Consider the following 27,140-nt stretch of genomic DNA (forward strand, 5'->3'; position numbering starts at 1 on the left):
CATACTCATGACCGCTTATTGTAAATATAATTTCTATAGACAAGTGAATCTGTTTCATAGTTTTTTTGTGTTTGGTTAGTAGCTGTACGAGGAACCTTAATGACTCATGGATGCAATTTGTGCTCTATAATTTCTTCTACACTGAACTCTCACAGAAAAATTGCTGCACTACTGCTTTTCTCATGGTCTAATCCAACCATTAAAGTCTTAAAACTGATGTGTGATTTCTATTACTTTTTCTCAACTCTGATGTGCCAAATATGGTGTTGAAGGCAGTAAGAGAACCTGGTGGATGAGTGGTTTTGGTTTTTTACAATAGGGGTGCACAAAAACTGTTTTGGTGTTTAGGGAGGGCCGGGGAAGCCTGTTAAAGGCAGGTATGGGATCATTACGAGGGTGAAAGATTTCTGGGGCGGGAGAAGTTGTTGCTGTTAATTAGTGGCATTTTATATCTGATAACTGACTGCATTATACTGTAAAGTTGCTTGATGCGGGAGAGAAAAATTTGAGGCTATCAAAAGGAATCCACTTGACATGTAATTGTGTGGATTTTATAAGCGTCTCAACTTTTTAAATAATTTTAAGAAATATATGACTCTTTCCTATTTTCAAACACCTCCATGGCTCCACAATCTTCTATATTTTTTTGTCATATCTTGTTTGATTCCTCTTAGGCCATGATTGTATTGGGAATAAATATTTATAAGGGAAATAAAAGTCAAACTAAGAAAAGAAGATTATTAGAGCATAAAATTAAGTGAATATAATTATTGTCAAATGTCCAGGGTAAGAAATGGCTATAAAGTGATGGAGAAGGAGGAATGGAAGAATTAGTCCCCTCCTTAGTGGATGGAGGGGAAATATTTCCCTTTTTCTTCACCAAAGTAAGGATGATAATATTCCCTTGCCTTCATTCTCCTCGTACCATTGAATTCTCTATCTTTTATCTCCCTTTTTGAAATTCACCTCTACTTACCTTAATTTCTTTAGTTTGACTTTTATTTCCCTATTCAATATTTAAATCCAATACATGCATGCCCTTATTGTAAAACAATTTTCCTAATGATAAAAGCCGTGGCTTGCTGCCACCCATACATTCCCATAACGCAAGCATTTATTGACTGTTTGGTTTTTAGAAAGCTCGTGAGAGAAAGAGGTGATGCTGTGTGTGACTGTCTGCTATATAATTTGAGAAGGGTTGTTCAACTTTTACATATACAAAATGGCTTTTGTGCTCTAAATTTTCTAGTGTTCTCTACCAAGCAGTTGAACACTTAAACCTTTGTTTTTAGTCATGGTGTGTGATTTTGGAATTTATATTTTTTTATAATGGAAGATTATTCGATGAAAACTGGTGGCTTTATTGAATTTTCTAATTTTCTTTTAAGTGATTCAAGGTTTTGCTCTCTAGCTACGAGATGTGAGCGTTTTCTAGGAGCATAAGCTCTCAACTGAAGTAGTTTTGACTTTTGAGAGCTTACAAGTTTATCATCTGTTCTGATGCAATATTAAAGACAAAATGTTCTGTGTTCAGGTTAGAGTTTCAGGCTTCTGAGAAAGAGGAACTTCTTTTTCAGGTATAAAATTCTGTTTTCCAGAGATAAAGCTTTTACCTTGTAGTCTACTGCCAAGAGTTTGTTATTTACAGTATGAATTTTGACTTTTCCAATGTCTTCTCCGGGCTGAGTATCTACTCCTCAGTATTAGTAATGGTCCAGAATTCCACTTCTTTGAAGAAATGGCTTTGAGCTATTTTTAGTCTTGTGTGCCTTTTCCAACATCTTTTTGTCTTGTATATATGCAAAAGACATCTGGTCCCAGATTGTTGAATTTATGTGAATTTAGGTGCTTAAAAATGGCTTTGAATCAAGACGTTTACTAGTGATATTTGAGTACCAAGCTTGTGAGCCAGATATCATGCTTTATTGGTTCTATATTATTTTCTATTTTTTTTTTTTGTATCTTTTTGTATTTTTTTTATCTTGGTCTCATGAGCCATGTCACATGTATGAGTTGTGTGGACGACCTACTGTTTTCCATGAAATTTCTAGAAAGTAAAAGCACAGTATCTGTATTACTAGATTAAAGTTGAAGTATCAATTAATATGGTTTTTATATTTGTAAAGATAATTACTGCCGGAAACATTGATATTGTTTGGGCAAAAGGATGGTGAAATTTCTCTTTTTCCTTCTCGCAAACAAGTCTGATTAAATCAGTTACACTATAAGGTATTATCTTATCAATATTTATTTTTTTGTAGATAGTTTCTGTTTTACCATGGAAAAATTAATTTTTTTTAATTTTTGCATTTATTTTATGCTTATATAGCTTTTGACTTAATATGTACTTTTCCTTTGAAACATAGAAAGCATTTTATTTAACAAAATTTGGGTTTTCATTTTTCCTGGATCTCTTTTCTTCCCATGACTGATTTCACCGATGAAACTTATGTCATTATGAGTACATTATTTTACTAATAATTGTTTCAGTTTTGAAATATTAGGTCTCCAATAATCTCTTGGAGACTTTCACACTTGGTCCCACAACTTTCATCTCCATAGACTACTTAATCAATTCTTTGATCCATTGTGTATTTTGATTCAATATTTGATTTCTTCATCCTTGTTTTGGAAGTTGGATATTTTTAGTTCAGGTTGCCAACTTACAGGGGAATTTCTTGATAGCGTTCATGATTTCCTCTTACAAAATCCTTGGAACTTAACCTCCCCTTCTATGTAGACATCTTGCATCTGTACGGTCTAACATTCTATTCAATTTCGGATTGTCCATCGCCTTTCTCAACCTGTTGTTAGGTTTTAAATCCACCTTCTCTAGCTGGTAAAACTCGGCCAGCTCTTCCAGCATCTCTGAGGCTAAGCATGCCACCAACTTGCTTCTTTAAATATGCATTCAACTTGCATCTTTTTCCAAATCCTTTATCGTAATACTTTTGACCTTCCTTTCCTGTAGTATTTTATTTCCCTTCTTTCCTACCACCTTCTTTTTATTTTCTCCGTCCCTTACCTTCCAAAATGCCTATTAAACCGATGTGTTATTATAAAGCTTTTGAAATATTCTATTTAAGTTCATTTAACTTTGTCCGGCCTATTGTTAATGTTTCTTAAAATTTAGAGAAATGTTATAAAGTATGAAAGGTTGAGCACAGTAAAGCATGCTAGATGTGATTTGGTCATCTCACATTTTATTCTTATTGTTCATTTCAAGGATTTTAATGATATGCTCCAAAGATAAAGATCAAGGATGTTTATTTTATGTATATGTGCTTCTATGGGTGCTAACGATGAGAGTTGCTCACTTGTCTTATGATATGTAATATTTGGAGGAGGTTTTAACTTGTATGTGGAGGCAGGGTTAGGGCAAAATATTCCGAGGCCTTGTTTATTTTTTATAAATTTTAAAATATGGAGCTCTTCATAACTGAAAAGAGAGATTTTCTTGAACTAAAATAAAATCTCAACAAAATTATATTTTTAAGTACTATAATAAATAAAAACTCAACACTATCTAACTACATTAATATTAACTTTTAAAAAAATAACATAAATTAATTTGTTAAAAAATAAATTTTCATCTCTAATGTTAGGACGGAAGAGAAAAATAGTAACGGGTTGATGGAAAATAAGTGTGAAAGTATAAAGGATTGAAAAATTAAGAAATATAAAATGTTGATTATTTTTTAGTGATTATCGTTTAATGAATGAGTAATAATTAAATGATGTAAGAGAAGACGTTTGGAGTTAAAAAGATTGCTTTGGAAATAGATAAAAAAAAGGAGAGGAAAAAATGTAATTAATAAGATTTGATCCTATGACCATTAATATATTATGTAAAACTCCCACCAACTCCTCTAACTCTTTAACATATTATTTTAGTATGATTTTTTCTATGAGGCCTTTTGAGTTTGGGGGCCTTGCGCGGTTGTGCACCCCGCACCCCTTAAGAACCGCCCATGTGTGGAGGCATGTGTTTTTCCTTGTACTATTTAAGAGGTGCTGCAGGTTTGTTTTTGTGGGTTATGCTAGGGCCAAGTAGAAGAAGTTTCAGTGGGGAAGTGCTTTCGTTGAAGTTATGCAGTGTGTGGTTAGGACATAATAGAATCACTTGGCTTCTTTTGCTGTCTACATTTTATTCGGGGATAGAATTACTGAACTTATTTTGTAGGCGAAGGTTACTAGACCTTGTAGCTCTTACTTTATTTAGCGTTTTAATCAAATATTCTTGTGGTCTATGGACATAGGGTCAAGCATTTACAAATGTTACTAAGTTTTGCTGTGGTAGCTAATCCACTACATAGTTTGCCCAAACTTGCCCGAATTTAGCCTATTATTTGCATTTTGCTATGGGGGTTAGTAAATTAAGGTGACAATGAGTTTTGATATATTAAATATTGAGTTTTAATACTTTGAGTTTTTCTTTTTGAAATGCTTACTTTGATGCGTGAGAGGGAAACTCTAATACATTTTGTAAAGTGGTCACTTCAATCTTACAACAGTAGTTTCCGCTCAATGCATTCATTATTAGGACATGCTTGTGTTGAAAGTAAATATTTAAGGGGAGAAATAAAAGTCAACTTATACAAATGAATATAAGTAGAGGTAATTTTAAGGGGTGATGAATGATAAAGAATATAATGATATGAGAAGTATGAAGGAAAATGAAGATGATTAACAATATTTTGGGGGAGAAGGAGGGAAATATTTCCCCTCCACCCCACAAGGGTAAATATTTAGCCTTAAAATGAGGGATTAATTTTTTTATTTCTTTTTCCCCATCACTTAACAACTATATCTTACCTTTGAAAACAACAGGATTTTTTTTATCTTCTACTTCCATAGCCTTATTATTTTGGTTTGACTTTTTATTTCCTCATAAATATTTACTCCCAATACAAGCACGACCTTAGCTTGGTGTGGACCTTGATTTTTTAATATACCTTTCTTCCGTTCCATGATACTCACAAGTCACAAGTCACAATTTTTGATTTTTATGTTGAAAATTTACCTTATACTCCTTTTCCTATGTATAAATAACATTATTATATAAGTTCTTGTTATTTTCGTCTCGATTAATATTTTCTTAATGACAACTATTTATAAATTTAGTTAATGCTTCCACTATCGCTAGTTTGCTACAAAGATGTAATGCTTTTATTAAATATGTGAGCTCTTTAAGAGTAGTGTCATATCCTTTAGAGTGACGGTCATAAATGAAGTACAAAAGTAGAGATATTTATGCTTATAGGTCGTTGAAAAAGAAAAGTGTTGTAAGTATTTTGGAATGAAGGAATCGATACTTGCACAATTTATTTAGTTATATGTATCAATATTATTTCCCATTTCCATCAACTATACAAGTCATCACTCATAAAAAATTTAACGATTTATTTACATAGTCATGTTTGTACAAAAGTGAATTAGATTTAATTTTATTACCAACATTGCCTAAGCCTTAATCCCAACATTATGGGGTTGACTTTGTGACAAAACTTTGAATTTAACACATGACATTAGACATGATGATATTTTTTATGTTGTTTGTCATTAACTTGCCACAACCCTCCTCTTTTATCCGGGTTTGGGAAGTGATAACGAATATTATATAAATGAAATAAGTAGATCTTTTAATCCTTTATAAATTTACTATAATAAGTAATTATTTCAAGTTGCATCGAAATTTATATTGAACTTGTGTATTATAGTTTTTGGTGAAGGATAGAATTTGCATCATACAATCCATTGTATATGTTAAGAAATCAATAACTATGAACTTTTCGATGGACATTTGACATTGTATTGACTGCACCTTTACTGAATAATCTTATGTAATATGTTGTAAATTGTGTTATGTTTGTTTCACTTCATATATTTGTGTATCATGCAAACCTTGACCTAGTAAGAAGCATATATTAACTTGGGTCAAATTGTTGGCTCGTGGAAGACTTTGGTAATGCTGTTTGCTGTGAGTTATATTTGAGCTGTATGATAATTGACTATTTTAATTTATTTGGGTTTGCTTTTAATGAGTTCCTTGGAGATGTCTGAATAAATGTGTTTCATCTTTGTATCTGTAGATAAAGCAGGCAGTTACCGGTTGTCATGGTGTAGATGTGCAGTTCATTGGTATAAATTTCCTTGAATCTCTGGTAATTATTGCTGTCCTCCCTCTTATTTCTGATATTTTTTACTGCATTTTGGCCCCTTTTTAAATAATAATGTTGAGTATATTATGTGCTATGCTATTGATTTTCAGGTATCTGAATTTTCCCCATCCACATCAACTGCCATGGGTCTTCCCAGAGAGTTCCATGAGCAATGCAGGATGACATTGGAGCTAGATCACCTGAAGGTTATCATCTATAAATCAAATAATATCGCCTTTTCGTTGCATTGTACGCTTAAAACATGCGCAACTGCATTCACATGTGTGTGTGAGCAACTGTGCGCCCATACATCCCCAAAAATATACCCATGTTATTGTGCAAAAATGCGATTTCGGTTGTGATACAATAATGGTCATGGTGATGCGGTAATGTGGGTGGTGCTGTTGTCATTCCTTTGGCCGAAAACATGATATATCTCTTGAACCAGCTTAAAACGCAATAATTTATACCATTACAGTGCGAATATTATCGGTTTTGATAGATCTGAAAAACTATTACGAGTCGGCCGATACAATACGATGTGACCTTTTTTTTGCCAAGACCCATGCTCTGTTAAATACTTAATTCCTCCTATAGTCTCTCATGTTTGGGATAAATAATGCACATAAAAAAATATGGACCTTAGTGAGTAGATAAGATTAGACTAGAATAACTAAAATGGAACTTAATAAGTGCTACCTTCATTCCAAATTAGTTTTAGTCACTGGATCGATGGAGTTTTGTGCGACAAGTTGATGTTTGACTATCAATTGTTGTTTTATTTATTTCTTTCTATTATTTTTGTAATTCTTGTTTTATTAAATAGGGAGATAGTGTTTTTTTTTTCCCGAAACAAATAGACAACATTGATGTAAATGAGAAGAATGTGTGAGTGAAGTGTGGAATGAGGTGGGCTCAAGGAGAGAACTCAGAAATAATAAATAGTTGATAGGACAAAGCCAAATATTGAAACATTAAACTAATATAGGTTCCAAGAAAAGCAAGGTGTCAAAACTAAATGTTTGAGAGAGGGAATACTTAGCCATAACACACTATTTTGAAAGGGCCAATAGTACATGAATGCCTTAATTTTGAGGAGGGAAAAGGATAAAGGCTTTTCCCCCACCTGAATTCTGAAATAGCTTCTCTATAGCAAATTGTCAACATGATCCTCCTTTATGGAGGCCACTTGACTTGGGCATGGTGACCTTGAAACTTTATTGTTTGACTGTTGGATATAAAATTTACTATTTCCTCTGGGGTTAGTTTTCTTGATTTCGTTAATTCTTCCTACTGTTTTGAAATTATCTTTACTTCTGCAGCACTATTTTTCTTCTTTCCATGTTTTCTACGTATATCTCATTGGGCATATCTAGATAATGTTATTGTTTCGGAGCTTTTATAAAGTGACAGTCAGAATTACAATTCCAGAGGCCAGCCGATGATACGAGCTTAGAGAGCTTACATTTATAGTTGAGATTTTGTATAGAAAAAGTCTGTTGGGTTTCTTTGGGTAGGACCATAGGATTAATTTAAATGATAGGCTCCAAAATAGAAAGCAAGGGTTGGCTATTCCATTTGATATCAGTATGCATTCTAATGTGTCATGTTCACATGTCCTACTTTGCCATAAGATGGCTTTTTACCTTTGAGGGAAGTTGTTTTATTTTTCATGAAGTGTATTGGGTATGCTGATCAATTCTTTAGGATTGGATCCAGATATACTTTGTGGCGGATGAAAGGAGAAGATGGGTTTAATGCTCTTTGACAACTTTGTTGAGTGTGGTAGAAGAGAACTCCCCACATTTTTCAGAAATTTTTTTATATGAGATTTCTTGTGGGATTAGATAACTTTAACAGTATTGGTGTTTGAGAATGCAGCTGGGATTGTCATAGTATTAATTGATTGGGGGAGATACACAGGAATTGTGTCAATTATAATTATTGCTTGAAGACAGTATTTAATCAGCTTTTGAACTTGTTTTTCAGTTGTGATGTACATGAATTTTATTTCTTCTTTGGAGTATTTAACCCCTTTCCTTGATTGGGGTTTTCTAAATCTTCTTTTACACTGTTTAGTATAGAGTTTGTTTGAATTCTGGCTGGCGAATTGTTCAGAAGATGACATGAACGAAAGTATGCCTTTGCAGTCATATAAAGCAGAGTCTAAGATCTGATCCAATTATCTAAATGAGTAACGAGACAGATTAGTAAGGTTGGGGATTTTGTTCCAATAAATACGACCTATTAATCTGCACTAACATAAAATGTCATCTACTTCTATGTAGTTTTACAAGGCACTGACAAAAAGGATTAGATTTTGTTTGATAGTTGAAATTGACTAGTAGTATTAAAAAAGGTAACTGAATCTGACCACTAGTATTGCATTGACATTTTCAGTAGCAGATAATATTATTTAAGAGAACCTTTTACCTTAACAACTACCAAGATTTTCAACCCTTCCTTAATAAGGTGAACCTGAAGCAGTTTACTTCACCGAAATGCTAACAAAATTCAAACTCCAGTGCATCTAGAAATTCCTCTGGAACAATTTGGGCTCTCACACTTGGGTATTCATACAAATTGTTTTGATAATTTGGTCTAATAATTGGATTGCTTTTGTTTAGACTTTCTACAGTTGGGCACGTGATGCTGCTGTAGGTGTTACGAGCAGAATAGTTGAATCTGATTCGGAGATTCCTGAAGCTAAAGTTTGCACGTTTGCCATGCATCTTATGCTTCAAATTTTGAATTGGGATTTCCAGTACAGCTCGGGTGACAGGGCTAAAGCAAATGTTGATATCTTTGCTGCAAATGCTGGAAATGATACTGCCTATTCTAGAAGGTCGGAATGTGTACCAGTGCAGGTAATGCTATTTCTCTTTACTGAATGGAGTTCAGCATTTATTTTGATATGCTGTTTTTCTTTCATAACTGAAACATCTCTTGAAACATTTTATCGGTTGACTAGTGTTGAGAAACCTTGATTTAGTTTGCCTTTTGTTTGGATATTGTTTCTAGTTCTGACTTCTGAGTTCTTAGTCCCTATTTGATACATACATCATTAAGTTTTTGCATGTCTTCTGTTAACAGATTAAACATTTTGCTTGTGTTTTTTTTGGTGAATGGCTGAATTTGATTCTTTTGTTTCTTGTATACTTTCTTACTATCAAGCATTTTTCAACTAAGATTGTGCATATCCGCTGCTGATCAGAATTCTTTATACTTCTAGCAGTTTGTTTTGTGATTTTTTTTTTTTTTTTTTTTTTGTTTTTTTTTTTTTGTTTTTTGGGTGTCTTTGCTCATCTTCTATACAGTTTATAACAAACGCTTTGCCTTTCTAATTCGTTTATGTGCCAGTGTCTTGTATAAGAAGAATGCTATATGCTGATAAATGTGATTGTTTTACTTTGAACTTTTTGTAGCCTGGTCCTTCATGGCAGCAGTTATTACTTTCAAGTGGACATGTGTGCTGGCTGTTGAATCTTTATCGAGCTTTGAGGCATAAGTTCTCTCTCAAAGGTTACTGGATTGATTGTCCAATTGCAGTTGCTGCTCGGAAACTCATTGTGCAGTTCTGTTCCTTAACTGGAAATATATTTCCAATGGGTAGGTTTTTCTGTTTCTTGGTATATAGATATTTTAAGGTAGCCGAGCAGCAAAAGAAACAATGTGCTTCTATTGTACATCTTGTTGGTTTGAGCGATTACACTCTCAAGCTAGAAGCATGATGCTCTTGATCTCTGAATTTGAAAATACACATTTATGTCGTCAGATAGGAAATCATTATTAGGACAAAAGCCTGAATCCACCTTTATTGCCCTTTCATTTTGGAAAACCAAATTGAGGGTTTTTTTTATTTTTATTTTTATTTTTTTATTTTAAGCTCTAAATAAGTCATTTCAAGTAGGAAGAAAACTCAGTCATGAACTTGAAAATCAAGCATCTATTGTAGTCAAGATTCAACTGTCAACTGTAGCATTTTTGTGTTATACTCTGGTCACTTCTTTCACCCGTTACTGCAAGAAGCACCTGTTTATGTTTATTCGTTGTTTTTGCAATATATTGCATCATATATTGTCCGTTTTGCAGTTTTTGTAATTCAACTGTCTATGCTCTAATAAGTAATTAAAGGACTTGGTTCTGCAGCCAACTGCCAACCTAATCTGATGAGATGAAGTCTTAGCCATTGTGTTTGTTGGCTTGTTTCTGTCTATTAATAAGCGATATTGGATCTTAGGCTCCTTAGATCTTGCCTTCCTAAACTGAATTTTGAAGACATAATTTTAAAGACTTCCAAGAAGTCAAGAGGCCAAATTTATTACTATAGAAATTTAGTTATCTGTGAGAATACAGTGCTACATAGCATTCATTGGCTACGGTGCATATGTTTTATCTTTTTTCTGTTGATTATGGTTTTTGGCTAGGTAATGCTTTGAACTAAATGCAAATGCTTTTCCTCTTTGCTGTCCTGTTATATATGGATGACACATTGACACCTCTCTTGTTTGATCATGAGGGTGACACCAGTTCTAATTTTTACTACTTGTGAACCTACTTATATGTTTCTCCTTTCACGGCATGAGTAATGCGTTATTACTGAAAAATAAATGATGTTGATTAGAAATACTATTCGCCATGCTATTACATTTATTAAAATTAATATGGTTATGACGTTTGTTATTAAGTAACAAATCTATTAAGGAAAATCACAGTAAAATGTGTGCATAACCAGAAAACAGGAGGCCTATACAAAAATAACCAAATCCATAGACATCATTCCCATCATGCAGATTAGTAGTCACAAAAGTTATGATCATTTGGCTCCAACCATTAATTCAATTCACTGTTTCAAAAGCATGTTCTCCAAAGCGCTGTCTACGCCAAATTTACATTATTGCCTGTTTGTTTAAGCTTCTATTACCAGGAATTGCTAACTTTTCTTTCATTTATTACATTGTGCAGATAATATACAAACGCGAGAACACTACTATGTACAGTTACTATCTGGTATCATACATTGGGTTCATCCCCCAGATGTAGTATCAGGGGAAATCAAATGTGGGAAGAGTGGAAGGTCAACATGCTTTTTCATATTCCCTCCTCTCCTGTGTGCCATTAATTCTTTTGATTAATGTAAAGATTAGATTGTATAATGCAGTTTTATATGACCATTTAGTATTAGGGATCTTATAAAACGTTTTATCTCATAAAATATTAACAATATTATTATTTATTTCAGTGAGTTGCTTGACGGTTGCCGGGCGTTATTGGCTATAGCAACTGTAACTTCCCCATATGCATTTGATCAACTTTTGAAATCCATATGGTTGGTGGTTTGGTTTGTATACTATGTTCTGTAGGACAGTGTTTTATCTTCACAGTGGTAATGTTCATATTTTTTGCAGCCCATTTGGAACAATAACCCTGTTATCTAGCTTGATGAGTGAAGTGGTCAAGGATCTTATTGTGACGGAGACTGATGAGGAGACATGGAGCACGGAAGCACGTGATATCTTGTTAGATACATGGACAGCTCTTCTTGCGGTATTTCTTACTATGGAGTGGTGCCCTTCCTCTCTTTTGATATTACGAGAAACTAGTTTGATCAAACTTTAGATACTGATCCTTTGCTAAAATGAGAAACTAGGAAGACTGCTGTAAAGTTGTTGAGCCAAATACTATCAGCAGTACATGGATGTATATGCCCAATGTTAACTATGAAATTGGAAATTTGATTTTCTATTCTGAAGTAGGATACAAGAACAAATTGATCAGACATTTCTTGTGTAATGATGAATTTTTTTCCGCTGCAATTCAGGTTATCAAAATCAAATTTATGCCATTAATTGTTAGGGAACTTTTCCAGGTGTATATTACTTTATATGTGGGTCTAATTATTGACATTAATCGTATAATAGGTCAAGAAAATTTCTTCTACAGGCCTGTTATTTGCTTAAACCGATGTTTTCACATGTTTTCTTTCTTCAGGGGATATTTCAAAATCATGTTACTGATGTTGCATGGAAAACTTTCGTCCTTACTTCCTTGTTGTGAAGACTACATCTAACATACTCCGTTCACTTTTGAGTGCATCATGTCCGTGATGCACCTAAATTATTGAAAGGGGAAAATGACTTAAGATGGCCTACCTTTAGTTTTGGATAAGAAAGTTAGAATTTGATGGGAGGATGGGATTAAGGGTGGTACTAGATTTTCATGCTAAACAAATGACTTAATGAATGAAATGATGCATTTATTTGAGTATTTTCGAAAAGGAATATGATGCATTTATCTGGGATGTCCCATCAAAGAATTGGATAAAAAGCAGAAGTTGTAGAACTTTGTACTTTTACTGCATTACTCATTATTTTAAGCTATGCAACTATGATGCATTTTGTTGCTTGATTGATGCTGTTTTTTCTTTGCAGCCTTCAGAGAGTAGTAGTGGGATTCCATCACTCCCTGTAGAAGGAATGAGTGCGGTAGCCTCTCTATTTGCATTGATTGTGGAGTCTGAATTAAAGAGTAAGTATTCTGTCTGGTATATCTCTTGATTCTGATTTCATCCCTTGTATTGATGGAATGTTTAATCTCTGACCTATTTTTGATGTAGCTGCTGCTGCAACAGCATTCAATGACGATGACTGCAACGACTATCTTCAAGATTCTATTTTTCGTATGAAGTGCAATGATGTTATTAATTTGACTTTTCATTAAGTATGCTGTATCGTTGTCTTCTTCATCATGTCTAACTTAATTTCTGTTGATTTTTGTTTTCAACAGACATGGATGAAAGGCTAAGTTCTTATGGTCTTATTGCGAGGGCCTCAATTGAGTTCTCAATTCCTTTTCTTACAAAAGTATTCTTGGAACGCTTTGCTCAACTTCACCAAGTAAAGGATTCATATGCATATTTAGCTGATGTATCTGGTTCCATAATTACATGTCTTTCTGTGAAAAATTGGGTGTATTGTTAATGCTGAATTACTTATCGTGCGCTTTATATATATGTTCTGCTTGGTTGTGGGAACTTGCAACAGAATGACGTGTGTCTAAGTGTCAGCCTTGGCTATTTCTGGTACAATTTTGACAATGTTAAGTCTTAAGTGTCCATATTTTGTTTCTGTTGAGTATTAAACATAACTTGTGAAATAAAGAATTTGTGCAACCTAGCTCCTTCTTTTGACAGCGTATTGCAACTTAGTTCGTATCATATATCTTCTTTGTCCTATTTCAGTATGGAGAATGTTTACAGGGAACATTAATTTGATCCTTCGTATTATTTGTCTACTTTTTCTGTCGTCTTGGTCGCCTGTAGCTCTGCCGTTATGTTTCTATATGTTGTCTATATTCACCACTCACCACACAATCATAATGCAAATTTTCTCTGTGGTCACTGAAATACTTTTGCGGTTAATTTGGATGGTTCTGCGGTTGTCCAGCACACCAGCCTTAAGCTCAAATTATACAATGTGGCCATGATGCAGTGATGTGATCTTTATTTTGCACTATGAACCCACTGTAACTCCCTCTTTTGCTATCAAATATTCATGATTTTAGGAGCTCTTTCAGCTTAATCTGCACTAGAGTCTTTAGTTTTCTGTTATTTAATGGGATTGGTATAACCAACTAAAATAAGTAAATAAAGTCATCGTCGATTTTATGAGCCTTGTGTTTCTCTTTGAAGACAAGGTCAAAGTTTAGACTTCATCCTTCTGAATAAATACCTCTGCAGTATGTATTTGGGATGTATTAGTGTCTTATTCTAGAAGTGTACCAATTAATTCTGGGCATTGTAGCATTACCCATTTCTCTTACTTGAAAGGTTTGTTTTTGCTTTTTTTCAGATCAGAGGCAATTCAGATCCAACTACAATATTAGAAGAAATTCATGCACTTTTACTAATAACTGGACATGTTCTTGCTGATGAGGGAGAAGGGGAGTTGCCTTTGGTATGTTCCTGTTATTTTACTATAACTGATTTTTCATTTGGAAAATTGTACACACTGTTCTTGTGTTTGGTCTTCTCTATGTTATACATAGTGTTTCTCAAAAACAATCTCTATGGTATCTCTGTTATCTTGGCAACCATATACAAATAATCTTTCTATTCATATGAAATATTAAATAATTATATTAATATTCTGCAAGCATTGTTACCTGTTACGTAATTCGTTTTGGAACGGGAACATGGAATGGAAATGCGTGACATATGTAGAGTGACTTGGAAACAATCGGGTGCAATATTTTAATATTTTTTCAAAAAAATAATATATTATAAAATAGAAATGAGAATGGGTGGAATTACGTGAAATAAGTGAAAAAATATATAGGGTGCTAAGAAAATGTTGTTTGAATGTTCCTCCATATACACATATTTCGTATCAGAAAGAAGAAAAGTAAATGCTAGCAACTAGCAAGTCTGTACTTTTGAAAAGTACTCCTAATGATTAATGAATGCTAGCAATAATAACCTATATAATTACATATCTGTAATGAACTGGTAATTGCTAATGCATTAAATGTATTTGTAGCACGTTTCTGGTCCATCTTCTCCCTCATAATGTTGATTTGTTGTTCTTAGGTTCCAGACGCTATACAAATGCACTTTTCGGATTACAGAGAAGGTGACAAACATCCAGTAGTTATACTTTCCAGGTAAATCGTTGCAGCTTTCTCAGGGTCCAGTGTGCATTATGTGCTTTTTTTTATAAAAAAGTAAAAATCCTTTTGTTTATAATGAAGATTGGAAACGGGAAAATGACATTTATTCGAATCAGATGTTTTATACTCGAATGAGATGTTTGATTGAGGGGTTGGTGAAGATAGCCTTAAAAGAATATAAAAGATTGGTTGGCATAGGTAACCATTCTTACAAAAACTAGTCTTTTCTGAATCAAATTTGATAAATCTGCTTCGGCTTATCCAGGCGAGGTGCTGCCCTTGTGCCTTGGTGTGCCTCACGCTTCTGTAAACTAAGTAGCTGCTAATGTGGTAGAAGCAAACCTTCCGGCTTCTTGTATTACCTTTCTTTTCTCAGTGAATCGTAGATAATTCAACCAATATAAATAGTTATCAGTTTGGCTAAGAATAGTTCAATCGAGGATGAAGAATAAAATCTGTGTCTGTTCCAACTTTTGATATAATTTTTTCTTTGGTCATCGCTGAGATGCTGACTAAGCAGTTCTAGGTAGACAGCCTGGGGTTGGGATGTAGGGTGCAAGAAATGAAGGGCACTTATTGCTAAAATGATGTAGGGAACTGTTTAAATCAGCTATTCATGTTGGATAACTGGCGTCAATCACAGAGGCATATGGGGGGAAGCTGAAAGTGGTGGTTTGATAAAATCAAACTACAGAATGGTTCTAAAAATAGAAAAGCTTGCACTATGCATGTTATTATAATGGGAACATGAAAAGTTGGAACACTGCTCTCCTAAGTCCTTGACTCATATTTATCTGTCACACATAGAGGGTTATACCTGCTGAGTTAATTTGGATCTCCTTTCGTTACTTAGCCGTTTAGTCCTGTTTAACTTCAATGTGGCAAATGTTGTCATGTTTTCTTAACAATGATTTTAATCGTCATGCGTATGTCATGTATCCCGTTGGTCTGTTGTTTGATGCAGTTCCATCTTACATTTTGCTGAGCAGAGTGTGGATCCGGAAATCAGAGCATCCACTTTTAGTCCTCGTCTTATGGAGGTACAGCCTAGACGATGAACTTCACATTTGTGCATTATTATCTCATCCTTACTGGACTACTGTGTTTCCTTTTCTTTATTGAGGCTATCATAACCTGGTGAGCTGTGACAATGTATACTAGCTTACAGATTGGGGAACTTTGGGTGCTAAGAATGCATGATGTCCTCGGCAATAGTGTTTTTGAAAATTTGGTGATTTGAAATTTGGACCCTCCATTTATTCTCGCCGTATTGGTGCCATGCAATTGGACCATGTGCAAAGCTACATGGGGTCGCGATCCAAACACGCATCCCGTTATAATTTTAACTATGCCCCTGGTCCTGTACTCAACTGTTTTCTTTCTGTGGTGGTAAATGGTTGAAGATGGGTGATTTTAGGGGAATTGCGTCAGACTGTGAACATGGTAATGTAATGGCAGCCATATAGAAGATGAATAAAAGGATATCAGTAGAATATAGGTTAGGATATTGATGGTGCTGTATCACATAAGTGGGCAAAGTACCCAGAAAGTGAGCTATTCTAGTGAACTTTACTCTCCCTTAGTGTGTATGAACACTTTTCTCTTTATACAATCATAATCCTTCTCCTCTCCCCTTCATTATATATACAAATAAGAGGATGTCTTTCTTTGCAAGAAATAACAAACTAACATTGCCTTAACAAACTAATAGCATAGTGAAATATTTTGTATGATTTTTTAGGTTTTTCCAAAGGTTTCTACTATGTCTCATGTGCCCTTGTGTATTTTTCTATGCATGACAATATGGATTGCCCAAAGATCCACCTTGTCCTCAAGGTGGGTAAATTTCAAGTTCCATTTAGGCAAATATTGGCACAATTAGAGCTGACTTTGTACCATTCTCCTTGGTGTTCATATAAGTAGAATGTGACTCTCGCTCAGAGCATGCGAAGGTAGATGGAAACAAATAGAAGTGTCATTTGTGTATTGTAAAGTTGTGTGGAATTTGTCTCGGTTGGCTTGATCACTGTTGGATGGATTGTCTTTGGATAAAAGAGTTTGTATAGGAATGATTTGGTCATTTTTTGTTTGATCATATCCATAATACAACAACTCTGAAGCCTTAATTTCAAAAGATTGGGGTTAGCTATATGAACTAATAGATCATTTCGTTCAATTTTCTATTTGCCAACCTGTGAGTCCGCATTCTTCATGTCCTTCAGGTCATCTTTGGTCATCTCACCCTCTATTTAAGTTTTTTGTATTCCAATTTTCTATCTTTCTTGTCGGTTCACCAATACATTGTCTTTGCACATGCCTAAACCAGTTTAAAAATTCTCTTTCATCTTTTCAATTGTGACTCCGAAACCCTTATTTATATCTTCATTGGGTCACAATTTTGCTACTCTTATCGTTCCACTATGATCATTTCTAAAAGCCCAACATTCAGATCCATGTAGTGGCGTTTGTCAAATGGTGGTTTGATAAAACTTTCCCGTTAGCTTTAGGGTACACCTTGATTACATAATATCCTTGGAGCCATTCGCCATATTCTCCACCCACCCTTTATTCTATGAATTACATTAGATCTTTTGGATATTTCCCCATTTTTCCCTTTAGCTTTAATTGAGACCCATGTGATGGACTAATTCAGTCAGTGAAAACTATCCCTTCTCTCTTTTCAGTTTTAAATTCTTTGATTAATGCTCTTCTTTTTTACTTTGCCAAAAAATTCCACTATTTTAATTAACGACTTTTCTTCCTTTTTTGGTTTTCTTGCTCAGAATTTTCTCTTCCAATAAAATCAAATATAAATATTTCAGTTGTAACACCTGGCTCCATCGGACCACTAGTGATTACCCATGGAGGTCGTAGACTAGCCCCACAGACCAACACAAGTCGTTTTAGCGCACTTTGGCCTCACTCGTGTGCACCAAGAAAACTTCCTTGGAGGTCACCATTCTAAGATTGCTCCCACCGAGCACGCTTAATTGTGGAGTTCTTAGCAAATAGGCTCCCTTGAAAAGAAGATGCACCTTTTTAATAAAGGATGTTTATCAATCCTTTTTTAATCTCAAACCTGGGTATCACACTAGTCTTGTAAATTTTTCGAATTTTCATGTCCCCGAGTCCATATCTTAATATCGGACACTTGTCCTTGAGTTCTTGATATATTCGAGTCTAAGCTTCCTAGCTTTGTTGTGGTAAGCATGTTATTTCAGCTTCGGGTGTGGAAGCTTCCTTGCACCCTAGACATTTTTGGTTTCCACTAGAGTTGACTTCTTTTTGTCATGTTATGTTTAAAAGTGTAAAGCATTTATACTCCCTCCCAGCTCCCTTCACTGAAATTAAATGGCTTTCGATATATAATAGTAGTCCCAATAAGATTTCCCTAGCTCCATAAAAAGAAAAATGGGATTGGGATCACATTCCTTCCATCCTCTTTTCTACCTAACCCCATTTCTTCTGTTTGATTGTGTCATACATGGCATATTCATTTGGTCTTCAGTATTTTTAGGTTGTTATGTTAGTAGTCTTTTATTGGCTTTTATTCTTGTTTGTATTTCCCCATATCTCATAAATAGAGGGGAGTATGGGATGTTTTGGGGGAGGAAATATCTAGAGAGAGAAGAGGAAACACTTAGGAGTGTTTGGGAGACTCGAACGTCCCATAGTATCGTTCTTGTATTTATTAATAAAGTCAGTTTTGGTTATTATCTCAGGCTGATCTGTTATAGATTGTTGAAATAACAAAAAGATTGAGTGGTGCAATTTCAGTGGGAGACTGGGAGTGTGAGGCTGGGTGGTGAGACGTTGAGCGTAATTTTCATATAGATGAGCAATTCGTGGTATATGGGCCATTTTTAACTTTGATTATCAATGGGATCATAGGATAAAATAATATATTTGATTTAATTTGGCAATCATGTTTGATTTTTGTTTTGAACTTTCTATCTCTTTCAGAAGTTTGCCGTTTTGCCTGCATCCTTTGTTGATTTATGTCATTATGTTTTTACAGAAGTCTGCCATTTTCACCTTTCCTCCCCCCGTGTGTGTAGGGATTCTCTAACTTTATCCCCAATCAAAAAATAGGAATATTCTTTCTTATGTAATCTTTTAAGTAAACTTGTCAGCTCGTGTTTATATAACATTTGCTAACAGGGATGTTCATGCAAAATAGCCTAGTAAAAGTCCTTGTATTTAGACCTTGAGAGTTACAGCTTCAAGCCCTGGAGACTTGAACAACTTAAATTCTTATATTTTGGTATATATTTTATTTTATAATTTTTTAATGCAGTGCACATCATATAAATTTTCTTTGATCGAACATTGCCAACTCTTTTTTAGCTTGATATCCTTCTTCTTTGCTCCCCTTCAATACTTTCGCTCGAGAGATCAACTTTCTTGGTTGTAGTTTTTTTTAATGCATGATAAATTCTGCCAACTTTCTATCATAATTGTCATATCTATAAGCTCATTTCTAAATTGATGAGGACCTCTCTTTCTGTTTATCTCAGTATTTATGTGAGCCCTAACAAGAATAGTTTTCAGGCAATCATATGGTTTCTTGCTCGATGGTCTCGCACATATTTGATGCCACTTGATAGTACTGTTCCAGAGCAGCAGTTTCCTTCCAAAAAGATAGTACTTGACTATTTCGGAGAACTTAGTAAAGGAAAATATGTCCTTGATCTCATTGTTCGAATATCAATGATTACATTGATTTCATATCCTGGAGAGAAATATTTGCAGGTATAAATGGAAGCCATTGCTTGGCAAACAATTATTTTAGCTACAATTCGCTCATTGTTAATCAAGATAACCTACGCACTGTAAATTTTACTCATATGTGTCCCTGAACAATTATATTTGATTGTGTTAAAAAACTAAGATAGTCTATTTCAGTATATAAAATCTCAATGCATCAAAATTAGCTCAAATTGGCCTAACTTTGGTTGTTTCGATCCACAATTAGCAGGGGGATGTAACACTGGATTTAGTTGATTTTATTTGAAACATGTACTACTTATATTTCGGGTTATTCACCTGTCTTAACGTGTTAGCCCTTTGAATTGATTTCCATTGAGAATTGTGTAATATATCGGCAAATCCTGTTCGATTTATGAACATGCAAGGAAGATAAATATTGAATTTTCTTCTTCTTCTGACTTCCGTATCTACAAAAGGAAAATCAATAGCCATGCCGCTAGTGAAGCCTATTGCCAAAATGTAGATAATTTACTAGCACTTTAGTTCAAACTTCTGTCACTCATTGTTTGTTATCATTATATCCTTTTCTCCTTTATTTCTTCCTTGCCCCCCTTGGGGGAGGAGCATTCAATTATCCTTACAAAGAGTCCATGTCACCTGAATGGCTTTCCTGAATTAAATAAGATACACAAAATCAAACTTCTTAATATTTCAAGTGTTGGACTTGATATCATTATTATTCATAGCTATGAGTCATCTTGTCATATTAGATGTCATTTTTGTTCTCAGGAGCTTACTTGTCGTCATCTATTCCGTGGACTAGTTGGACGGCAGGAGATCAGTGCCCATCTTGTTTCTTTGGTAAGTAGTATGCTACATTCACTTTTGTACCCTTTGACACCTTTTTTATGTTTGTTTCTCTGCCTAGACCCAGATTTGACACTTCGATCCTAAATCAAAAATAGAATAATATAATTTATTGTTTATTGCTCACATAACTTGATTGCTTGATCCTATTGTTGGACACTACTCGTATAACTCATTGCATATTGTTGGTTGTGTATTTTGTAACTTTTTTTGTAATTTGAACGTAGGATGGCGTCTACCTTGAATATTTTTTGTAAATATGATTTATGAATATGGTTGAAAGATTTGACGAATATGACATTGTTTGTCATTTGAAAGTTGAAACACTTAATGGATTCGATTATTGTATCAACATTAGACAAGTATCATTAATAATAAGTATTCAGATAAATTTTAATTGAATGTACCTTTATGATTTTATATTTGATTTTATTTTCTGTATAAAAATGAAAAATAACTTTGGACCCAGATTAGACCTTAGACACACTAGACCCTATGGATTCGGGTTAGGGTCCTAATTTTTCAGACCCTATGGATCCTGGTCCAGCTGCTGGGAATGGGCGCCAAACCCTACTCAGATCCAAGTATGCCCATCCCTAGTCTCTGGCATAATTGGCATTGACCAAGATATGAGTTTGGCGAATCCAAATGATCCAGGGGCATTTAAATTTCATATTTACAATTGTGCTGGTGCTATTTTGTACTGCTGTATTACCACTTATCAGGCACTTGTGATATGATAACTGTTATGGTCTCAAATTTTTATAGTAATGTACCTGGTTAGTGCATGCAGTGGTTTGTGATGTATTGCTTTCCTGTTGTTCTCTTTAGTCTGTAGCTTTGTATGCCTTGCCTAGAATACACAGAGCTGGATCTAAGCCGTAGTTTTATCTGTTGCAGGATTCCTGGAGTGAGTTAGCAAAATCTTTTGCTAATGACAGAACTCTGTTCTCACTGAGTGCTCCACACCAAGTAATTACTTTATACTTTGACAATTAATGGGGTTTTATAATCTGATCGTTGGATAACAATAATAATAATAATAATAATAATAATAATAATAATAATAATAATAATAATAATAATGTTATTGTCCACTTAATATGGGCAGCGGTCTCTTGCGCGAACCCTTGTGCTTTCGGCTTCTGGATTGAGAAGTTCTGGTACATCAAATCAGTAAGAATCTTTCAGTAATTTTTACAATATGGATATGATTCAGAAAGACACCCAGCTGGTGCCACTGTGTCCCCAATATACAATGGAGGGTTAAGGACAAAAATTCATGCCCTCATTCATAAGACTCTTATTAATTTATACCTGGTTGGATTATTGATTGAAAATATGCTAATAACGTTGTATATGTCTTGAAGGTATGTTAGGGATCTCTTAAATCATATGTCTGCTTATCTTCTGGATTTATCAGGCAAACAAAACCTCAAGAATGTCTCTCAGCATCCAGAGATTATCATGGTGGTAAGTGACAAACAAGCTATGAGAAAGTGATCCTTTTCTTTTTAAAACTTTGATTTTAAGTTTTTTAAAAAAAACAATTGATAGGTGAGTTGCTTGTTGGAGCGATTACGAGGAGCTGCTAGTGCTTCTGAACCTCGGACACAAAAGGCAATTTATGAGATGGGAATTTCTGTGATGAATCCTATAATAACCTTTCTTGAAGTTTACAAGAATGAGGTAATATAATCACTGTGATCCAGTATTCTGTAATTCAAGCTTTTTATTCCTGGTTAAGGGTGACTAAAATATTAGCCCATCTTGCCAAACGAATAACTCCATTTCCCTTCTGATGTCAACACGGTGCAACAATGCCAAAGCCTTAATTCATAAGCATTCCGATGTACCAAATGATTCAAAAAAACAGTTTACATTCTTTTGCAGGCATTAGAGTTTTGTGTTCTGAAATACACCCCTTCAGTTACAGAAATATGTCCTAGCTACAAAGGCACTCTTAACTTCCATGTCAACAGTCAATTTGAATTTGATTTATGATCGAGGGAGGTGTTTTATGTTGCCGTATATCATGTCGTGTATATTTTAGTAGTTGTCGAATATGGAAAATTAGGACAATTACCATAAAACTGTTGCAGTGCTAATAAAAAGTTCCCTAATGAACTAAGCACAATGTGCCCTCGTCTTGGAATCATTAATCTCCTCATAATGAATGAACCACCATCTCAACTTCAGAAAACTTGCTTCGAAAAACCTTTTCCCCACCTCACTGTCTTGCTTTGCAAACATCCGGTCCCGTATTTGACGCTTTCTCCACCTTACTGGCTTGATTTGTATCATCTAATTAAATATGAAACCTTTTCTCCATTTCCGTGACTTGCTTTGTGATGTTCTGGTCCAGTTTGAAAAGACTTGCATCTGTTTCACAATTACTAACTGTGTATCACGTACCAATGTACCAGTTTTGTCTTCAAAATTTCCCAGATTAATTGATTGCACTATTTTTTTCGTGAACTTCCAACACAAACTCTTATTAATCAATAGTTTGTTTTATATATTTTTGTTTTGAAAACTAAATATATGCATTTGATAACCAGTAAAGTAGTTCTCATCAAATCTGATTAGTTGAGGTATGGCTAATTTTAATTTATCTACATGGCCTGCATAAAAGGACTTTTAGAATATAAAAGTTAAAACCATATGCTGAAAAATGAGAGACACTGTACGTGTGCTAACTGGAAGTTGAAGTATTGATTCATAGAGGATTTAGATTGTCTTGTTTGTTGAAGTACTAAAGAAAAAAGGCCTTGGTAAATTAGGAAGCTAGACATGAGTATATATCTATGGCATTCGATCATCATCATCATCATCATATCAGTGTATCCCGCTCATAGAAAACTATGGTCAGGGTCTGAGGAGGGAAGAAAGACGGCAGCTCATACTTATAGATGAGGTCAAAGAGTCCCTGGGCTCGAGAAAGGTCTTCAAAGAGAGAGAAATCTGCAACTTACAAATAGAATAAATAGAATACGTACAAATAACTAAAAATAAAGATAAAAGTAAAGAAGGAGGTAAAGAGCGATAATTAAAGACAATGAACAATAGCGAACGATGGGTAAAGGGACGGGTTTAGTAATCTAAGAAGTGGATAAGGCGCCGCCAACTGCTCTTATTCCTACGGTTCTTGGAGAGGTAAAGTTCATGCAAGTCACTTTTAATCTATTCCTCCCACGTTCTCCTAGGTCTTCCTCGACTTCTCTTGCCCTCCAGTATGATGCATTCGATCCTTCTTACTGGGGCGTCATGGGTCTTTCTCTACATATGCCCAAACCATCTCAACATGTTCTCCTGCATCTTTGCGGAGAAAGGTGCAACCCCTAAGTTCTCCCTGAACTCCTGGTTCTTATCCTATCCATCATAGTATTACCACACACCCACCTCAACATACGCATTTCTGTTACTTCCATCCTCTGTTTGAAAACCTTCTTTACGGGCCAACATTCTGTCCCATACAACGTATACAACGTCGGCCTAATTGCAACGCGGTAAAATTTACCTTTTAATCTCCTCGGGAACTTTTTATCAAAAAGCACCTCAGTTGCTGCTCGCCACTTAAGCCAACCCGCTTGTATACGATTAGTAAGGTCTCCATCAATCTCCCAATTACTATGAATCACCGATTCCAAATTTTTGAACTTAGACGTACATGCAACAACTTCTCCCCCTATGGTCACCTCTGGCTCCCCTATCGATTCTGTCCCACTGAAATTACATCGCAAGTATTCTGTCTTAGTATGGCCTATGCGCAACCCCTTACCCTCCAAGGCTTCCCTCCACTCTTCCAATTTACTATTAGCATCCTCCTTGGTTTCTGCGACCAAAACTATATCGTCACGGAAAAGCATGCACCATGGTATGGTCTCCCAGATGGATTTAGAAATTTCTTCCATAATGACCGTAAAAATGAAAGGACTTAGTGCTGATCCCTGATGTAGTCCCACTTTTATTGGGAAAGACTCTGTCATACACACCGGTGTATGTATGTTAATCGACACTCTGTCATACATGTTCTGTATTACCTTAATGTACTTTCGCGAAATACCTCTATTCTTGAGGCTATCCCAAACGATGCTTTGTGGTATGCTATCATACGCTTTCTCCAGGTCAATGAAAACTAGATGCAAATCCGTTCTTTCGCTCCCTATACTTTTCCATCAGTCTCCTCAAAAGATGAATTGCCTCGGTGGTTGATCTTCCCGGCATGAATCCGAATTGGTTCTCTCTAATTACCGTCTCTTGTCTAATTCTTTTCTCAATCACTCTTTCCCGCAGTTCATAGTGTGGCTTAGAAGTTTGATCCCTCTATAGTTTCCGCATACTTATGCATCACCCTTGTTTTTAAACAGTGGGATAAGTGTGCTAACCCTCCATTCTTCTGGCATCTTACTAGACCTCAAGATGACATTAAAGAGGTTAGTAAGCCAATGAATTTCCTCCTCTCCTAAACCCCTCCACACCTCAATCGGAATGTTATCAGGTCTAACTGCCTTTGATCCCCCCATTTTTTTGAGAGCTTCTCCTACTTCCGTCGTGGTGATATCAATAATCGACCCATGATCTTGTGTTCTTTTGATGTCTGAAGTTTGTCGAATTTCCTCCTTTAGACCCCTAGTCTCATTGAGCAGTTGGGAAAAATATTAATGCCATCTCATTTTGATGTCCTCTTGTCTAAGGAGTACTCGTCCACCTTCAACCTTAATGAACTTCGCTGTCCCTAAGTCCTTCTGCCTAGATCTTGCTTTTGCCAAGTTAAAAATATACTTCTCCCCCTCTTTGGTATCAAGCTTTTGATAAAAGGCTTCAAACGCGCGATCTTTTGCCTCCGGTACTGCTTCTTTGCCGTCCGTTTTGCTTCTTTATACCTCTCCTTCTTATGTATCCTATCCTCTTCCTCTATGCAAGCCATAAGCTCCTTGAATCTCCTGTTTTTGTCCTTTATCTTCTTTTGCACTTCTTCATTCTACCACCACCACTTCTTTTGCATTCGATGTTTGTAATAAATTTTTAAGTTATTTTTAGTCTGAAAATTGTTGCCATACCAATGTTGACACAACACGGACACTGCTACAAAATGTGAGTTGACTTGCTTTGTTAACGTGCCACACTACCATCTCCCTTTTGGCTACACTTAGACATATCTAGTTATTTGTTATAGCTGTTTAGGGACTCTGGGCTTTCTTTTGAAATTTTGATTGTCATTTCTACTTCCAACAAGTATTACTTCCTCTTAATACTAAATTTCATAATAAATAATCTGTTATGTTTTATAAAAAAATTGTGATAACTTATTTTATGACACTATGGTAATAAATAAATTGTTGTAATCTACTCATCCAAAATTTGTATTGGAAAATGTTGTATTGGAAAGAGAGATTGTAATGAACTGGAACGGTCCATCGATGATCCATGACAATATAGAAAGCATCAATGTTGTTGCTGTATTAGTGGGATGATAGTGATACAAGCTTTTGAGGGGCTTGCACTCTCCTTAAAAATGAGTTTAGAACTCAACCAAAAGTGTTTACAAAATATTCTAATATCTTTCCCCTTTCCCTTTTCACTTTTCCTTATTTATACTAACATACACTATAACTAACTAATACTAAAATACAAATAATACCCTCATGTTTGATATATGACTGAGACACGTAGTCTTACCCTAATCTGGAATCGTAGGTTATGCTTATGAGAACTATGAATGACACAAGTAAAATTAGTGCAATTAGGAAAGCATTTTTTGGACTCTTGTTATTTGGCATCTTAGGTAGGCAATTAGGCACTTAGTAAAATGACCCATTAAATCATGTGCACTTCTTATTTATGTGAAGTTGCAAATGATATTTGTTATCAAAGATCAATTGGAATCAACCTCTATGTTATTACAAGGATAAGGCGCGTACATGTGACTCCCTCAAACCCCCCCTAGGTGGAATGGTATTAGAGTAATAGCATGTTGTGAATAGGCATAATGCATATACATTTGGTATGGGTATTAGGAGACCGATTCTACTTTTTTAGGTGATAGATCACAGATCATTTATTGGTTTTCGTGTTCTTGTATTTTATTTGGTTAATATGCTTTATAGCTGTGCTGATGATAGCATATCTTTTAGCCTGCAGTTGTCTATTTGCTGCTGAAATTTGTTGTCCATTGGGTAAATGGACAAATTAGTTACCTGGAGGCTCATGAAACTGCAAATCTTATCAACTTCTCGATGCGTCTCCTTCAGATGTACTCTTCCCATAACATTGGCAAGGTGAATTTCCGGAACTTCTGTTTGTTCTAAACAATATAGTTGATAGAAATTGCTATATTTAAGATGTTGTACAAAATTAATTTTATTTGGTTGGGTTGAAAGAATAAGACAGTGGATGAGATTAGAAAAAAGACAATGTGTAGATGTGATTTGATGAAGGTGGTGGGGTCTTTACACAAAATAGAAATGTACCAATGTTTGGGACATCCATTTTGGGTAAATCTAGAAATTTCAATGGGACGGATGGAGTAGATACATAAGCTTGGTTTGCAGAAGTTGGACAAGCATTTTGGGATTGGCACGAAGTCCCGTCCATATGCATTGTTCCAACCAACAATATTTAGAAGTTTCAATCCTTTTAGGTGGGTTTGGCTGCATCAAGACATCTATCTTTGGTGGTCATTCACAAAGATCTTGCTCTGTCATTCATTTGTGAATATTGCTAGATGCTTTT

General features: G+C 35.0%; 1 protein-coding gene across 8 annotated transcripts in view; it reads left to right on the forward strand.

The window, feature by feature from the left end:
* LOC130828285 (uncharacterized) overlaps positions 1–27,140 on the forward strand; it is a 41,346-nt gene that overhangs the window by 7,007 nt on the left and 7,199 nt on the right. For 2 of the 8 annotated variants that reach the window (XM_057694176.1, XM_057694177.1), the window contains exons 6-26: positions 1,535–1,577; positions 6,093–6,164; positions 6,272–6,367; positions 8,789–9,028; positions 9,587–9,770; positions 11,127–11,238; positions 11,404–11,490; positions 11,570–11,708; positions 12,593–12,689; positions 12,778–12,840; positions 12,948–13,057; positions 14,012–14,116; positions 14,749–14,822; positions 15,793–15,868; positions 19,380–19,580; positions 20,328–20,399; positions 21,306–21,377; positions 21,517–21,581; positions 21,776–21,878; positions 21,963–22,094; positions 26,543–26,686. In XM_057694176.1, coding sequence (XP_057550159.1) covers positions 1,535–1,577; positions 6,093–6,164; positions 6,272–6,367; positions 8,789–9,028; positions 9,587–9,770; positions 11,127–11,238; positions 11,404–11,490; positions 11,570–11,708; positions 12,593–12,689; positions 12,778–12,840; positions 12,948–13,057; positions 14,012–14,116; positions 14,749–14,822; positions 15,793–15,868; positions 19,380–19,580; positions 20,328–20,399; positions 21,306–21,377; positions 21,517–21,581; positions 21,776–21,878; positions 21,963–22,094; positions 26,543–26,686 — 2,287 coding nt within the window. Of the gene's footprint in view, positions 1–1,534; positions 1,578–2,126; positions 2,230–6,092; positions 6,168–6,271; positions 6,368–8,788; positions 9,029–9,586; positions 9,771–11,126; positions 11,239–11,403; positions 11,491–11,569; positions 11,729–12,592; positions 12,690–12,777; positions 12,846–12,947; positions 13,058–14,011; positions 14,117–14,748; positions 14,823–15,792; positions 15,869–19,379; positions 19,581–20,327; positions 20,400–21,305; positions 21,378–21,516; positions 21,582–21,775; positions 21,879–21,962; positions 22,095–26,542; positions 26,687–27,140 lie in introns of those variants that run through there. The other 6 variants (XR_009047355.1, XR_009047357.1, XR_009047356.1 and 3 more) reach the window with 6 other exon arrangements.

The sequence above is a fragment of the Amaranthus tricolor genome, chromosome 12 (genome assembly GCF_026212465.1).
Source record: "Amaranthus tricolor cultivar Red isolate AtriRed21 chromosome 12, ASM2621246v1, whole genome shotgun sequence".
Taxonomy (NCBI): Eukaryota; Viridiplantae; Streptophyta; class Magnoliopsida; order Caryophyllales; family Amaranthaceae; genus Amaranthus; species Amaranthus tricolor.